Raw genomic sequence first — 17402 nt, forward strand, 5'->3', positions numbered from 1 at the left:
CAAGCTTTAAAAATGCAAGCCTTAGTGTCCTCCGCTAACTGCTATATTTTTGTTTTCTTTTGACAAGTATGTGAGGCCCATATAACTAACCCTAAGAAATGTTTTCCCTGTTCAATATTGATAGAATTTAGTACTGATGAGAGCTAGGAATAACTTTCTAAAAACAGAGAAGCTACGGTACGTAAATTATGTTTCAGAGACACTGGACAGCAAAAAAAAAACCAAAAAAACAAAAAAAACCCTCGGAAGCCCAACATCCTAGGCCTCATGTCTCCCCTTGTCCCTTAAAAAGCCCCACAAGATGGTTTTAACAGGTCCTTTGGTGAATGTATTAGTTTTCTATTGCCGCTGGAATACATGACCACAAATCTAGTGGCCTAAAGTAGCATAAATTCACTGTCTCATAATTCAGGAAGTCAGAAACACTAAATAGGTCTTACAGGGCTAAAATCAAGATGTCAGCAGAGCTGTGTTCCTTTGCAGGCTCGAGGGGACAACCTGTTCCTTGCCTTTTCCGTCTCCTAGAAGCTGCCCCTACTCCTTGGCTTGTGGCTGCCCCATCCCAACCTCTGCTTGCCCCGCTCTGCTTCCGTCACCATGTCACCTTCTCTGACCCTCATCCTCCTGTGTCTCTGTGGCAAGGACCTGTGTGATTACTGGCCCACCTGGGTAATTCAGGATAACTGCCCCCCTCCCCCGCCCCCCCCCCCCCAATCTCAAAAGTCTTAACTTAATCACATGTGCCATATAAGGTAACATACGTAAAGATTCTGGGGGTTACAACACAGACATTTTGGGGAAGGGGATTATTCTGTTTACCATAGTGAACACATTAGTGTTTCACAACCACACACTCAGAAGGTCTGTTCTAGTAGAAAAAGCTGCGACTGACAATAAAGAAACCTAAATATATGTACCAGCTGTGGTAGAGAGCTTTCAAAGATGGCCCTCCGTGACCCCCACCTCCTGGTGTTCATGCCTTTGTGTGACCCCCCTCCCCCTGAACGTGGGTTGGACAAGTGACTTGCTTTTGTTCAACAGAACGTGGCAAAGTTGATGGGGTGCCACTTCTGTGGTTGGGTTACAAGAGACTGTGACTTCGGTCTTGCTAGTAGACTCTCTCTGTCGCCTCCTCAAAGGCTCACATACTTTGATAAAGGAAGATATCACGTCAGAGAGGTCATGTGGCAAGGAACCGAGACTTCCAGTTTCTACAAAGACTGAACCCCACTGACAATGATGCATGCTTGAAGTAGATCCTTCCCCAGTGGAACCTCCAGAGGAGACCCTAGCCTTGGCAGACACCCTGACTGCCGCCTCATGAGAGACCTTGAAGCAGAGGGACCCAGCTAAGCCATGTCCAGATTTCCTGACCCACAGAAAGTGTGAGATAATAAATGTGTGCTGTTTTTTTGTTTTTGTTTATAAATTTTATTTATTTATTTATTGGCTATGTTGGGTCTTCATTGCTGTGCGCGAGCTTTCTCTAGTTGTGGGGAGCAGGCGTTACTCTTTGTTGCGGTATGTGGGCTTCTCATTGCTGTGGCTTCTCTTGTTGTGGAGCACGGGCTCTAGGTGAGCAGGCTTCAGTAGTTGTGGCACATGGGCTCAGTAGTTGTGGCGCACAGGCTTGGTTGCTCTGAGGCATTGTGCTATTTTAAGTCATTAAATTTTAGAGTAATTTGTCATACAGCAATAGACATCTAACACACCTATATAAGACACACTAAATATACGTTCACTGAATGAAGGAATGAACTTATTGTGAGCCACGGACAAATCAACCTCTCTGCTCCTTAGTTTGCCATCTGTGCTATTAATTTATGAATCACTCCACCATCAGATGAAGCCCTTTCCTTACTTTCTCTGTTTGGCTCCTCACAGTTTACATAACTGCAGATATAATAAGACATGAATGAGGCCTGGTCCTAGAAGCACTTCTAGGTCAGTCAAGAGTTATACATTATCCAATTCCAAAGTGAGACACATAGATCTCAGAAAGCACTTTTCCTTTATGTTTAAGACTGGAAAACAGCCTGGTCCAGTTTAGTAAGCTTTATATCCAAACTAGTTTTTGGCATATAAAAATATACATGTAAATATATATGTATATAGGTATAAGTGTCTGTGTATATATATATACACATCTATATATATATATATATACACACATACCTATACACACACACACACACTTTTTCATTTCTGCCACCAGCTACATCTAACCAGCTCATTTTAACTTGGAAAGAAGTTAACCCAAAGAATCACCCTTCCCCCTCTTCTCCCTTGCGTCACACATGGTTCAAATATAACAAATGTGGCTCACCACACAAATGTTAAAAAGCATCTTTCGGAAACAAACCAAATCTCTATAGTAGCAAATGTAAACAGAAAAACTCTAGGCAGTAGGAGTCCACAGTGTTCAGTGAGGGTCTGGCCTGGGAATGGCTGGATTTTAGAGTTCAAACAAATGCAGGGAGTTAAGCATCTCTAGTTGGGGGCATATCACATAAACAAGCCAAGCTGGTTAAAGGGATCTTACACACGGAAATCCGAGCCACGCGCTTAACGGTTTGAATAAGAGCTACTTGATCATGATCATCTTGGTCATTTACTCTGATTTCTCTCCTTTATTCCATTATGCTCACAAATAAGCATGTTATTATCTATTTGTTTACAGACAGCCCAAGGCACATAATCATAAATGTTAAGATTAGACATAAACAAGGTCGTGGTTTGCACTGATGCAGCTGGAACCTATAAGCTTTATTCACAACAATTCGGTGAGCAAATCCAAGTAGCTCATGTTCTAGTGGGGCAGTGAGGTCCCAAAACACACCGGGAGGTAGATCGCTGGAAATCAGACCACACCACACTACGGCTCCACCTGTTTGAACACCAATGGCCTTAGGTATCATCCTTGCCACCCAAGTCAATTGCTTGCCAGACACTGTCAATTCTACCTCCTAAAATATTGCAGACACCTGTCCACATCTCTATCCAGGCTGCCATTTCCCTGGCTTGAGCCACCGTCCCCTCCCACTCAGACTATACCATCGACCTCCTATTCCATTTCCCTGCTCCTAGGCTCACCCTACTCTAGTTAGTACACTGCAACCAGAGTAATCTTTACAGTACATTCCAGACAGAAGAAGGCCAAGGGCAAAGGCCTAAGGCAAGAATGACCTTGGCCTTCGCAGGAACACAAAGAAGTGAGTATGACTAGTAAAACAGGGAGAAGCAGCAGGAGCTACAGAGGTATGCAGGGGCCCTGCCTAAAACCCTCAGAGCGCCTAGGTTGCCCTTGAGGATAAAGTCCAAATTCTCTCACGTGGTACGCAGGCCCTGGCTGATCTGTGCTGCTCCCCTACCCCACCCCCCTCAGCATGACCCCCCTCTCTATCTCTCAGCTCACATTCTATATGAAAGCCAAGATAAATTATAGTACATCTGCAAGTTTCCCACCTGCACACTGCTGTTTGGCCTCTGGACTTTCATACAAGCTGTTCCTTCTGCTTAGAATACTCTTCCCTGCTTAAGATTGCAGCCTGAGCATCATTCCCCTTGGAAGCCCCATGGGCCTCCCATCATCCTCCCATCCCACAAAACAGGTTTATGCCCCTGCTGTGTAGTCCTACAGCAGCCTATGCTAAGCTGGGTCCTAAACACCTGTTTATGTGTCTCTCTCCCCAATTAGCCATGAACAACCTAAGGGTAGGACTGTATCTTCTGCACTCGGTTGTATTCCCAGGGCCTGGCATGGTCTTAGTCATACAGCAGGTGCTCTAAAACTGTGTGCTGAATGAACAAATGTGTCCCATGTAGCCAGCTGAACTCATGGAGTGAGTGGGTAAAGGTACCTCTTAGGCGGCAAGGAGTTGAGAACAGAGTAGAGTGAAAGACAGAGCTGATCTGCATCACAACGGCCACTTAGAATGAGTACCCACTGCTTTTGACTCCTCACTGTCCTCTTTGACTATCTAGAAACACCATTCCAGATAACCAAATTCTCCACTGAAGGTTAACTTTAAAACTTAAAATTCTATCTTTACCATTTTGGAGGAAACTTTCCTAAAATGCATTAGCTAATTTTTTTAAAACTTAGTTTAACTTACGTACTTTTAAGTTTTTCTTGGTGGCTTGAGGTCACCTGCTGTACGTCACCAGACTGGTGTGCTTTCTGTGTTCTTACATGTGACTTTAATAGTTAATCTGTCTCTGTGCTTACTGCTGGGGCTGCTGAACCCTCAGAACATCAGAACTGGAAGGAGTCTTTGCGTCTACTTGCTGCTGTTGGTGCCTGTGGTCTTTGCTTATCCTCGTCTTAATTCGCTACTTCTTAGGCTTAGAACAAAACTATCGAGCTTATTAGAACTGAAAATGAGAGTAGTTTCTGAAAGAGGGAAGGCCTTTAGACGTCCCACCTTCGGCCATCCATATCGTCGCTCGAGGCTTGTTTTTTTTGCTTGCTCACTTCCTCAGTTCCTGGCAATGTTCTGAAGGGCACTGGTGCTACCATCAGCTGTCCAGAAGCAACCAGCATTTTGCAGCAATCACAAACATGGGCTTTCGAGACAGATGGACCCCAGGCTGAACTCTGGCCCCTCCACCACAGCCTTTCTAAGCTCAGGTTCGTCCACAGTGGAACAGGGAACAATACGAGCCTCAAGCAGTTCTTGTGAGAATTAAAATTAGACAGTGTAAATAAAGTAAACACCACAAGGCCTGGCAATATAGTATGTGCTGAATAAACAGTGTTTGTTATCATTATATACAACAAGGCTTTCATCATTTACCACACAAACAAGAATAACCTGCTCGGTTAACAGAAGAGTAAAATAGCATTGAATTAAAAGATAAAATCAAAGGTAGCCACCTCGGAAAGTTGGGTTTAATTCCAGATATTAAAATATTAACCTCTTACATCTGGCTAGATACAGTGCACTGCCACGCAAGCATTTCACATAAAACTAAGGGCCCTTTCAGGAAGGTGGGACAAGTGATGTGCTTCCTAGGTGACCAAGAAGAAGCCCCAGTTCAGCAAGGTTAAGGGCCTCGCGTGGGGATACACAAGATGGAACTAACTGGAGAGTAGAGGTCAGCTCTAGAGTGGCAGATTCTCACTCCATGGTTTTTTTCTTGGTGTCCCAGGCCCCCCTTTCCTTATGGGGCCAGTCTGGGAGCCAAATGAAAGTGATCTTTCGAGATTAAAGACGGAATCTGCAAAGTCCCTCAGCGCTCTGTGTACCACAAGGCCGGACTCTGAGGGCTGCCACTGCCTCTGACTCGCACTGGAAAGTGTGGCTCCAAGTCTCGCTGGAGAAGACACGTCATTGTTGTCTCCAAAAGCATGACTGGTCAACTGAGTGGATTTCCAGACTGTGTCCCACCCTCAGCTCTTCCCAGAAGCAGGGAGGAAAAGTCAATTTGAAAAAGGATATTTGTTCTCAAATTCCTTTTTACTTTCAAGACCACTTTAAAGTCCTGTGGCTTGGTCATGCCTTTTTTTTCTTACCAAAGAGGCTTCAACACTTTCAATTTTTAAAAATCATCTTAAAATATAAATGGACCCCTTGTTTATCATACTTGATGCTTTAAAAACATGACAGTTAATTACCAACAACCTCTTCAGATGTTCAGGGTTCTTAACAAAGATAAAAATTTTAGAGGTGGCTGTGGGAAGATGGTTCACTATTCAGATCAATCCAGGAACTGCTGTTCATTTCCTACCACAAGGAACTGTTGAGAAGCAACCAGGCAGGCTTCCTGAGCAGCCATTACATTTCAATATAACTGTGGCCTCACTGTGAAGGTGCGAAACATACCTCCATGGGGGCCTCTGTGGCCAACAGCCCTTTTCTGAGAACCACCGTCTCAGAGGACCTGCTACCATAACTGCTGCTGGGTGGGGAGAGGCCAAAGAACCCCACCCATCCTCTGGCCACAGCTGACTCCCACTGAGGCCACCAGATCCTCACTCCCAGGAAGCTGGAACCAGCATTCCAGTAAGTGAATTACAGGCACTGGACGTGTGGGGTTCAGTCAAGTAGGGATTAAGGCAACCTAGCCACGTTTGGGCTACGCAAGTGGATGAGTGAGCGGATTCTGCTGGTCCACAAAGAAGAAGAAGAATGGACTGAGAGAGAGGGTACTTCCTTCCCAGGTTCTTGGGACACAGGGACTGGGTTCTGTGATATACTCCCAATGGCCTTATAGATCTCTTTTGGTCAAGTTAGCTGGAGTGAGTTCTGTTCCTCGAAATCAAACAATTCCTGACAAAGACAGAAAGCACGCCCTTTATTGTAAAAGCTCAATCTGAATAAAAATCTTCAGATGGCAATCTGCATAAGAAGAAGTCCTGACTCGTTACTGTGTTTTCTATTCTAGTGCTCTGACCAAATCTAAGATATCTGTTTAAGAAGCCAGAAGCAAAGTTCTTGTCTTCCGTTTTAGAAAACTCTTCCCTGGCTCGGCAGAACTCCTTTTCCTTTTTCTTACAAATAAAAATCTGGTTCTTCAGAAACCATGCAGCGAGTGCTTATTTTATTTTCTTTTTATACTAAAAGAATAATGATTTTTATGAAGCACTGTAAGTTGCATTCAGTAGCCTTCAGATACACCACACCACAACCCATATACAACCCGTCAGACCCAACAGCAGTTCATTCTTGCACAATCCATGAGTTAGGGCAAAACTCCCTTCAACTTACAGTAAGATCCCCCTCAGGTCCTGCGGGCAGGGATGGGGGAAATTACATCTCATTTCTGATCACTAGTGTGTGACGAGCACCAGGAGGACTATATGAACATGGATAAGAAGGGATTCTGATTTCAAAGTACACTGTCTGGAAACAGTAGGAAAAACATCAAAATGATAGAAGTATACCTGCTTCTATGAAATTCTTGGTAGGAAAGTTCTCAAGAACGAGCAATTCGTTTCTTGCTACAGCAGGGGTGGCGACTGCTTATTGTAAATGTCATTTAACCTTGTGTGGCAGAGACTGTCTTCTGCCTCAGGGATACCACACTGGTGCCTCAGTAGCTGAACTCTCCCTTCCTTCCACGGGAATAAGGACTAAGTATTGGTGAGCTGATACTACCGGTGTCCTATCAGAGGACCCGTCATTTCAGATACTTCCTTCAGAGCATCAACAGATTAAGCGTGGATTAGTCCACACTCTCAGCCCATGACCATGAGCACACTGTACCCCATCCTGTCCACCAACCACTTCCGTTCCAAACCTGACAGCTGCCAGCATGGTCCAAGTCCTATCATAATATGGCCCCGTTCCACTGCTATAATTTTTTTTTTTTTTTTTTTGGTCATGCCATGCGGCATTGCAGGGTCTTAGTTCCCTGACCAGGGATTGAACCTGTGCCCCCTGCAGTGGAAGCATGGAGTCACGGAGTCTTAACCACTGGACTACCAGGGAAGTCCCTCTACCTCTATAATTTTATTTCTAAAAATCAGCGCTCGTTTTCAGTCATTATGATTCTTCAAGCAGCCCTACTTATGCCTCTGAGTCTCATGTCAACTCACCCAAATAAATAAGACAGCTTTTTCTTCTCCTATGAAATTTTACCTTTAGGGGAAGATAGTAAGAGTCCCTAAGGATCCTGACCCCCATATGTCCCTGCTGTATCACAGAGACCATTCTCCTCAGGCAGGAGTTCCTTCTTTGAAACTTGGAGTTCCTTCGTTGAAACTTAATTTCTGGTGATATAATGCGGGTAGAGTCTCCAAAGGAGGGTCTAATCATTTCTCCCCTCCCCATACATGTGTGTGACTCCCCACTTTAAACTTGGAATCAATTTCCTCTCCTCTTGAATCGGGACTGAACCTGTGACTTGCTTTGATTAACAGACTATGGTGGACTTTTGAGTTCACTCCTTAAGAGGACTGGCAGCTTCTCTTGGAAGCCGGCCACCCTATAAGAGGTCTAAGTATGCTGCTGGAAAGAGAGGTTGCCCAGGTTAAGGCCTGAAGCCGTCTTGGATGCCCCAGCCCCAGCAGAGCCCCTAGGTGGATGCAGCCACCTGACTGAGCCCAGATGAGAGAAGCAGGAGCACAGCCGAACTGAAGCTCAGCCAACTGCAGAGTCGGGAGAAATGACATGTTGTTAAGTCACTAGGGTTTGGGGTAGCTTGTAATGCAGTAACAGACAACTGAAACACCTTACTCAACAAAAGGTCAGTCCAAGTTCAAAAGGAATGATACAGCTGTGTCTCTGGGAAGAAGAGCTCAGTCTGTTGACTTGAACATTTTTTCTGGGACACCACAAATATCCCAGACGAAGAACCACAGATGCATCTTTTACTCTTCCTGCTGTTTCATCCTTTCTATATTCCACTTATCATCAAGTTCTGACTTCTTCCTAAACACATCTTGGATTAACCCCCTTCCTGCACGATCTCACTGCTGCCACCACAGCCCAGGCCCACACCCCTGTGTTTAGAAAGCTACACCAATCCTCTCCTCCCCAAATCCATCCTCTAAGGGACACTGGGCTCATCTTCCTTATGGAGGGCTTTCAGGGTGTCAGCCCCCACCTAATCAGCCCTGGCTTTCAAGGTTCTGACCCAGTTTGTCTCTGTTCACTCCTTTCCTCAGGCAGCTTGGCTCCCACCAACGTGCACGGCAATCCTGTGTCCTTCCTCCAAGTCTCTGTCCGGCTGTTCCCTGATCTGCTGTGTCCTGACCCACCCAGCCCCACCTGCCTTTCCCCATAATCATGTCTCCAGCTCACCAACCCTCACAGAGCCCTCTCATCTTCAAAAACTCACAGCTCTCTACCTCATAATTCAATCCTATTTATACAATTGGTGGGCTGGTATCCAATTTTCTCCTGTGTTTATAACTCAGATTCCTAATTACAACATAAGATTGAGGGTATGGACTATTCCTTTTCTTTTTTTAAAAAAATATTTATTCATTCATTTATTTATTGGCTGTGTTAGGTCTTCATTGCTGCACACGGGCTTCCTCTAGTTGCGGTGAGCAGGTGCGCAGGCTTCTCATTGTGGTAGCTTTTCTTGTTGCAGAGAACAGGCTCTAGGTGCGCAGGCTTCAGTAGTTGTGGCACATGGGCACAGTAGTTGTGGCTCATGGGCTTAGTTGCTCCGAGGCATGTGGGACCTTCCTGGATCAGGGCTCCAGGCAGATTCTTAACCACTGCACCACCAGGGAGGGACTATTTCTTATGTTTATACATAAGGAATATACATTCCTTACAGGCAAGTGCTGGTGTAAAGATTTTCAGTAAAATAGTCCTCATTGATCTGAATGATTTTCCCTTTTAAAGTTATTAGTACACTTTACACAACTGTGCTTTAGAACATTTTAGAAATGCAATATATATAACTAACTGTCACTGAGGAAACTGTCCATTGGGTTCAGAAAGTCTGTATTTTTTAGTGAAAAGTTAAATAATATCCGCTGCCAAAACAATGAGTAATCAAATATATGCCAGATCTGAAACCAGAAAACTGCACTGTCGGAACGAATGCAGTGTCACATCAGGCCCCAGGGGAACGGCCTCTGAGCGAGCAGCTGAGGCACAGCCTGGGGCCCCTCGGCCATTCGAATAAACCAGGAACAGGCAGAAATAAAATGCAGGTTAGGAATAACCTGTTTAGGAATTAGATGACAGGAACATGCCAATGCTGGTCTACGTCTTGGAGAAAGCACAGGCCACCACAAGCCAAGCTGTTACTCTGATGCCTAGCCTCTGCTAGGTCCTGGACTCAGAGTCACGTGTATTTTACTTATCTGATCTTCAAAATAACGCTGGGAGGTAGCGACATGGAAACCAAGGCTCAGAGGAGAGTCATTTTGCCGTGAGCTACTAAGCGAGTAATGATTCCAACCTAAGCCGGTGTGATTCTAGAGGCCACATTCTTTCCACCAGATTGTGTTGTCTCTCTTGTTGGGAGAGACATGATATCACAACAGCAAGAATATTTGGTGAGCACCTGTTACAGCCTCCGCTGTGCTAGATGTTGTGGAAGATTGTTAAAATATATGGCTTGAGAGGGGAAAGCCTCCATAAATTCCATCAGCACCCCTCCATAAATAAACATACAGTCCAAGTAAAATGAGGGGGCTGGCTGAGCAAACACAGTTTTCAGAGAAACCCTCAAGTCTCCCTCCACTTTAAGTCTCTCCTTCACAGAGATTCCAGAGCTACCTCTGCGCCGATACTTTAATAGCTTAGTTCAGTTGGGAAAACAAAACTGCTCACAATGCAGAATAAACAATCAGAACAGGATTCTGACAAAGGTAACTTGGGTAGTCTAAAAGAGTTCAATTAGACAAAAAAATTAAATAATTGAGGTGGAAAGAGAGAAAAGGTAAAAGTGAGTCAGCATAATTTATATTATTAATGTTCACTTTTTCTTTGGCGATCAGCTGAAGTTTGAGGTTTCATTTTAGCTGTAAAGTGTTAGTGATGTGCTGAGATGTGTCTTTTTCAAGGTGAAGTGCAGCCCATGCAATGGAAACACGGCATTGGGAGAGACCCTGAGGCCTGGACGAGGCTGCTGATGCAGGGTCCACTTCTGGGGAGCCCCTTCCCAGCTGAGAACAGCTGGGCCGGGAACACCCGCGGAGCCAGGCCCAACAGTCTCTGGAGCAGCTCTGCCTGCAACAAATGCTTCCTGGATGCCATCGCAGCCTGCTCACTCTTGGGGCTTGGGATTTCCCAAGCTCAAAGAAGAAGGGAAAGGGACTTGGAGCTAACAGCTTGAACTGCAGACCCTCTGTCGCCACTGAGTTAATCCTTTGGTTTCCACAATGTCAAAAAAGCAATCCTAATAATTCAGCATACTATCAGAATTTCAAACTCTAATTCCCAAACAATCCACAAAGAAAAATTCTCAAGAATGACCTCAACAGTAGCCTGGATCCATCCCAAGGCCCCTGCTTTTAAGGAAATAAAGGAAATGGGACTGTTCTCAAGTACTGGACAGAAAGGGCACTGGTCTTGCCATTTAGGAGTCCTAGATTCAAATCCTATTTGGCTCAGAGGGTAAATCCTCATCAAATCACTTAACCACTCCAGCTTCTTTTTCTCAACTGACCAACGGGGGTCGGGGCAAGGGGACATACCACCTGCTTCACAGAATTGTTGAAAAGGTTAATAAGATAATGTGAATATGAGTGCTTTGTACACACTAGGTACTCAATAATAACCGAAATAAAAGCTAAAACGTTTAAAAATCAGTGCTGACACTAAAATGCAGAAAGTGCTGACAGAAACAAAACATTTTCTATAGTTGAGAGACTGCTTTAACCACCACTGCCAAAGTGCCCTTGGCTTTTTACTCAAAGTCTGAACTTTAAAACTCAAAGTCTGAACTTGAAAACCTGTTACTAGGGATCACAATTGGAAGCTTTCAACTCCTGTTTTTTGAGTTGCATTTTTGTAAGGAACGACAAATCTATTCTAACAAAGTCAGGGTGTCACTTAATTAAAAGGAACTTAAGCCAGTGAGGTCACTGGCTGAGACTGACCAAAGGTCCCATATGGCAGAGATGCTATTGCTGGCATCCTCTTCAGGCTGGTCTGGGAGAATGATGCCATCAATAGAGAACTTCTCATGGATTAGGAGGGAGAAACCTCGCCTCAAATCCCTAATACAGAGGCTTAAGAAGTTATGGAGAAATGTTTCCTTCTGACCCTCCGCACTCCCTCAGCCTCATCACCATCTTCCTAGGTCAAGTTCTGTAACCAGACCATTATCTGGCCCCATCTAATTTGTCTTGGACCTCATCTCCTGCCCTTTTTTCTTAAAACTGGCGTCTCAGCAACACTGATTTTGCTTGGGAATTCACGCACGTGTGTGCATGCGTGCGTGTGTGTGTTTGTGTGTGTGCAAACGCATGCAAACTGTTCCCTCTGCCCAGCCCTAACGTCTAGAACCTGCCTGCTTAAAGTGTGGTCCTGCAGTGCCAGCATCCAGGGCCTGTTAGAAATGCAGAGTCCCAGGTCTGTCTCACAGGTACTGAACCAGAATCTGCACTTTAATAAGATCCCCGGTGATGGTACGTATCTTAAAGTGGGAGAAGCCCTGCACTAAGACCCCACTTCTTCCAGAAGCCCTCTAACAAAGAGCAGCCCTGCAGCCCACCATGCCAGGGCAGATGCCCTTCTGCAGCGCTCCCATCCTTTCTTTCATCTCGCTTATTACAGAGTATCGCACATACGCTGATCTGTTTATGCGTCAGCCTTCAGTCCTAGCCCAGGGGCTCCCCACAGGCTGCAGACCATGCCACCCTGTGTCCCCTACTTTGTACAAGGTCTGGCACGTGGTTAGAGCTTAAATAATGTCATTTGTCACAGCTAATAACTTCTAAAGTCCTTGTGATTTTAAACTCTAATAACTAATTTTAAATAACTAACTCTAATAACTAATAGTTTTCATAACTTTGAATAATAGTTTTAATAAGTTTAATAACTAACACTTTAAGAACTAACCTTAATAAGTAACTCAAATACCTGTGAGCTATGTTTAAAAAGTACAAAAAATAAAAAAATAAAATAAAATAAAAAGTACTACAAAAAATAAAAAGTACTATAACTTAGCTTAGTCATGTTACACATTTGAATCCAAACACTTTGAATGTGTTTACACGTTCACTTTAAATTTTTTTAATACAAAAATTTTTAATATTACAAAGATTATGTTTATAATTGGAACTTTCAAACACACACAAAAGTAGGAAAAAATATGAAGCCCTTACCCAGCAAGACAAATGGCCACTTTTTAAAAAACCATTCTCGTTTCTTCTACTTCCCTCCCCTCCACCTGCTCACTCTTTGGAAGGCTAGATTACTTTAAAAACAAATCCCAGCTATAATATAACTTCAGCCACAAGTATTTCAGTATGTGTCTGTAATTTAAAAGGACTCTCTATATATGTAAACCACCATGCCATTATTGTACCTAAGAAAATTAACAGTGACTTATTAATATAATGTAATATTCAGCCTGTATTCAAATTTCCCTGTTTCAAAGATGAATTTTTATAGTTGAGTTTGTAGGAATCAGGTGAATATTTAACAGCAAGCCAAAAATAGCTCTTGGAGCCAACATGATAAATTTCTCACACGTGTGGCCTCAGGCCCTAATCAGGCATGTGAAGAAAATTATATTTGCCTTTAAGTGCCATTTGCAGTTTCTGCTCCCCCTCAACTAGACTACTTACTTTCAAAAAACCATACAAAACCTTTACAAGAATCTAGAGGTAAAAGAGAACAAAGCAAAAGCCATGTCAAGTATTTATTACACAGCATGTCCCTCAAAAGCAGTAAAATAAACAGGAATTGGACTGGTGACGATGATTATTTACAACAGACAGATATGCAAGGGGTGGACATTAAGCCAAATGATTTCCCCCTCAGTAGCCAAACCGACAGGACTTAGAGATTTAGAAGGCGGGACATAGAGGGGTGGTAAACTTGATGTTGAAATTTCCTTTCAAAAACCTGTATTTCCTCTCTCTGCAATAAGAACAGAGTTTCTCGGAAGGTTGTTGCGGGAGGGAGGGGATATGGGGATATATGTATAAATACAGCTGATTCACTTTGGTGTACCTCAAAAGCTGGTACAAGAGTGTAAAGCAATTATATTCCCATAAAGAGCTTAAAAAATAAATTTAAAAAAAATTTAAAAAAAAAAGAACAGGGTTTCTGAGAAACACACTGGCAGAAGCGGTTTGAAGAGCAAATCCAATTACCTCGGAGTTGTTCTCCTTTTAACAGTAAGTTCTGATCTGTGCTCCATAGGTCAAGAGCACAGTTCAAATCTCTCTTTGCCCCCTTCTGACTCAGACTTGTCTCTGCCTCCCTGCTCATTTTAGCTCCCTATGTAACAGAGATTCCGGTCTTCACACAATGGCCCACCATTCAACCATGCTCGGCTTTGTCCCTAAACATTCATTCCCCCTGGCTCCTGCTGGGTCTGTTATATTCAGATATGAACTTTCCAGGAATCTGATCATGTCACAGGCCTTTTCCTGTATGACAAGTTCAATGCTGATCATGAATAGCGGGCTTCACACAGAGGGTTACTATTATTCATGAAAATGATGACTCCACGTCCAGAAATAGGGCAAAACTGGCCTAAAATAGGCAGGCTGGATCTCAGTTGAGTCCACCAGGCAATTACCAAGGTCTCTTGCTACAAACAGCACAGGAGTTTTTCTCAACTATGTTAGTCTGACACATGAGAAGCACAATGTCCTTCCAGACTCAAGGTCTGAGGCTCCGCTTGCTGGGAAGCCCTGGTGCCCACAGGGTGAACAGAAAGGTTTTCCAAAGCACCAAAGCCAGACACTTGCTCCCTCCTCCCCCATCCCAAAACCAGGGGCTCCCCAGTTCTCGTTCCCAACTTCTGTATGTCTCCCTACCCTGACCATTTCAAGGCCAGCTTCAGAAACTTTAAGAGGGTTACCAAAGGGCCTTAAGAAAAATGATATTTAATTTTTCTTTTTTGGAACAGTGAGGCACATCTGACAAATATTACAAATCAGAGGGGAACTAGGTGGTTCATACTGTTTTGCTATAATTCTCTAGTCTGGAACTTAGTCTCAGTGACCACATGAGTCAACTCCCATTGGCCCAAATTATATTTTATAAATGCAAGTTGAGAATTATCTTTCCAAATAAAAGCACCTGGATTGAAATCCCCTCTTCGCCACTCCTGAGAGAATGACACAGGCTGGCACTAAAAGACTACCTTTGTGTAGAACACATGGACCGAGGAAAATCTGCTTTCCTCTCCCCCTGCCCCTTCCTCCTTTACATAACTGGAGCCAAATGAGATGCTTTCATTTTAAAAATTTGATTAAGCAGCCTGGGCAAAAGCCTATTCTTCTGGTCTTTACTGTTTTCTCAATTTGGGGGACTGAATCAAGGTATATCAAGGTATATCAGGTTGGAAGGTTAGCAAAGTGAGGGCGTGACTGCCAGATAGTGGTGACATGTGGAAATTTAGTTTATGAAAGGTGAGCACTGGTCCCCTCAAGGCAGCAGAATTCAGACCGCCATGGTGGGCGTGAGGAAGAGGGTTGTAGGTCCCACGTGGACCTCTCCACGCCCTCTCCACACACAGCCTCCTGACCTGAGGAGTGGGAGAGGAGGCGGGGCGAGAGGTAGGTTTAAATCACAAGGGAAAAAAACCCAAAAACAACCCAGGTAGGATGATTATGAATGAGCTGTCCTTTTCTTCAGCTCTAGGAACTGAGAAACCCTATTCCTTTGGCATATTTTAAAAGATATTATAAACACTGAATTAGTAAACACCTCACAGTACCATGTTTAGTTTTGTTTTCTGTACTTTAAATCTTCCCACAACATTTTCCACTTTGTTTTAAGGTATCTTTCTTTCTATTTTTTTGGCCGCACCGCGCAGCTTGTGGGATCTCAGTTCCCTGACCAGGGATCAAACCTGGTCCACGGCAGTGAAAGCCCAGAGTCCTAACCACTAGGCAACCAGGGAACTCCCTGAAGTATCTAAGATCCCCTGCCACATCATATATTCCCTGAGGGTCAGGGTACCTTTCTGCTTTTGTACCTTACATATAATAAACACTGAATACGGGAATGAGTGAATGAACCAGTTAGAAAACAGGTCTTGTGCTAAAAGGCTGGAGAAGGTGGGTTTTCCAGGAGTAGAGAGTGACAAGTTGTGAGTTATCATAAAGTAATAATAGAACATGTTTATGCTAATGTGAGGAAAGGGACTATCACATTGGCTTTGGAGGGTATCTAATTAGATATTTACTGAACATCATTTTTCAGGGGACATAGCACATCAAATTAAACACTAAGAGTCATAACTTAGTTTTACTGTCTACAAAGGGCTCCTCATTCATTCTAAAAAGTTAATTCCCCAAAGTGCAAGGTTTTGTTTGCTTTGTTTTGTTTTTTTCTGGACTGCTACTGAGCTGGTGCTATCTCTACCCATGAAAAGAATGAGCGTGAGGAAACCGAGCAGAAGCAGGAATTCTGGTTGGGCTCATCCGTCAGGGAAATGGGGTCCTGAGAGAACCTGAGGGTCCTGCTTCTGAGAAGCCTCCACAGAGAAGTGAAAATCCTCAGCCCAGGTGGCCTTCTCCTTTCACCTGCTTCAGGAAATCCACCTGCCTGTACTACCTGACCCCTGGCAGTGGCCTCCACCCCACACGTCTAGCACTCAGGGCCCAGAACCTGCCAACACCTGCTGCCGCCGCCGCGTTAGAGCCTTACTCTGGCAGGTGGGGATGTCACAGTACTTCCAGTAGACGCCATCCTCGTGCTCTGCCACGTAGCACCAGGGGCTCACATCACTGTCTGGGTTTCTGTGGAGAGAAAAGGACACACCCAGCAACACTTCCATTGTTTTAAGTCAGCTGGCTCATTGCTTTTCAGTTTTATCAAACCCCCTTCACCAAAACCAAAACAAAAAAAAGAAAAAAGAAAAAAGCTTCAGCTTCTGTGTTGTTTCTACTAATTTATATGTATCTTAGTGCCACCTCTTAAGAAGAAAAAGGTGGTAATACTACAAGAACAAAGCTATCCACTCTGACATACTTCAGAGTTTGAGGGAGTGAGCAAAGGTGAAATATGTTTACACAAATTCACTGCAGCGTAACTGGGATAACTGACCACTGGACAGATGATGCCAAACAGCACTGGCGCCTTAACTGTGAACACAGCGATTCCACGGCTGGGAGAGCACAGGTGCTCACAAAACCATGGATAAGAACGTGAATGGAGCAAACGGTCAGGATGGCAACTTGGTGATTAGAGTCAAAGGCCCTGGAGATACGCAAACCCCCTTTACTTGGCAATTTCTCCTTCAACGCTATATTCTAAGAAAATCTTTACTTACAAAGGTGTTCACCACAGCATTTTCACAATGCAAAAAAGTTATTAGAAACAACAATTAAGGGTTGGTTAGACAAATATGTCCATATAAGGGAATGCAAGGCAGTGGTAAAAATGTGGTGTAGAGACATTTATTAATATGGAAAGATATTCACAACGTCTTGTTAGGTTTTTTTAGAAGGCAGTTCTAAAACGTGATGGATAACAACACTCCCATTTTTGAAAAGACATATTTAGGGAAGGATACACACCAGACCCTTGAAAGTATTTATCACTGGATGATGGGACTGTTGGTAATTTTAATTTTCTTCTTTGCCGATTCTCTTTATTTTCTCATTTCTTCTACAATGGACACTGTGTAAATTTCAAACAATAAAATAAAATTCACATCATGCAGACTCCACTGGTCAAGCTTCCACCAAGATCAGGCCGGTCAACTCACATTTGATAGAATGGGTCCTATTTCCACGTCAAAATACTAATTTCTCAGAGAATTCTGAAGAAAACCATGCCAAAGAGTTTCAGTCAGAA

General features: G+C 43.8%; 1 protein-coding gene across 2 annotated transcripts in view; it reads right to left on the bottom strand.

Moving 5' to 3' along the window:
- Positions 1 to 17402, bottom strand: part of KREMEN1 (kringle containing transmembrane protein 1) — a 62247-nt gene that overhangs the window by 23967 nt on the left and 20878 nt on the right. For both annotated transcript variants that reach the window (XM_057744056.1, XM_057744057.1), the window contains exon 3: positions 16251 to 16342. In XM_057744056.1, the coding sequence (XP_057600039.1) occupies positions 16251 to 16342 (92 nt within the window). The remainder of the gene's footprint in view (positions 1 to 16250; positions 16343 to 17402) is intronic.

This window comes from Hippopotamus amphibius, chromosome 8 (assembly GCF_030028045.1).
Source record: "Hippopotamus amphibius kiboko isolate mHipAmp2 chromosome 8, mHipAmp2.hap2, whole genome shotgun sequence".
Classification (NCBI taxonomy): Eukaryota; Metazoa; Chordata; class Mammalia; order Artiodactyla; family Hippopotamidae; genus Hippopotamus; species Hippopotamus amphibius.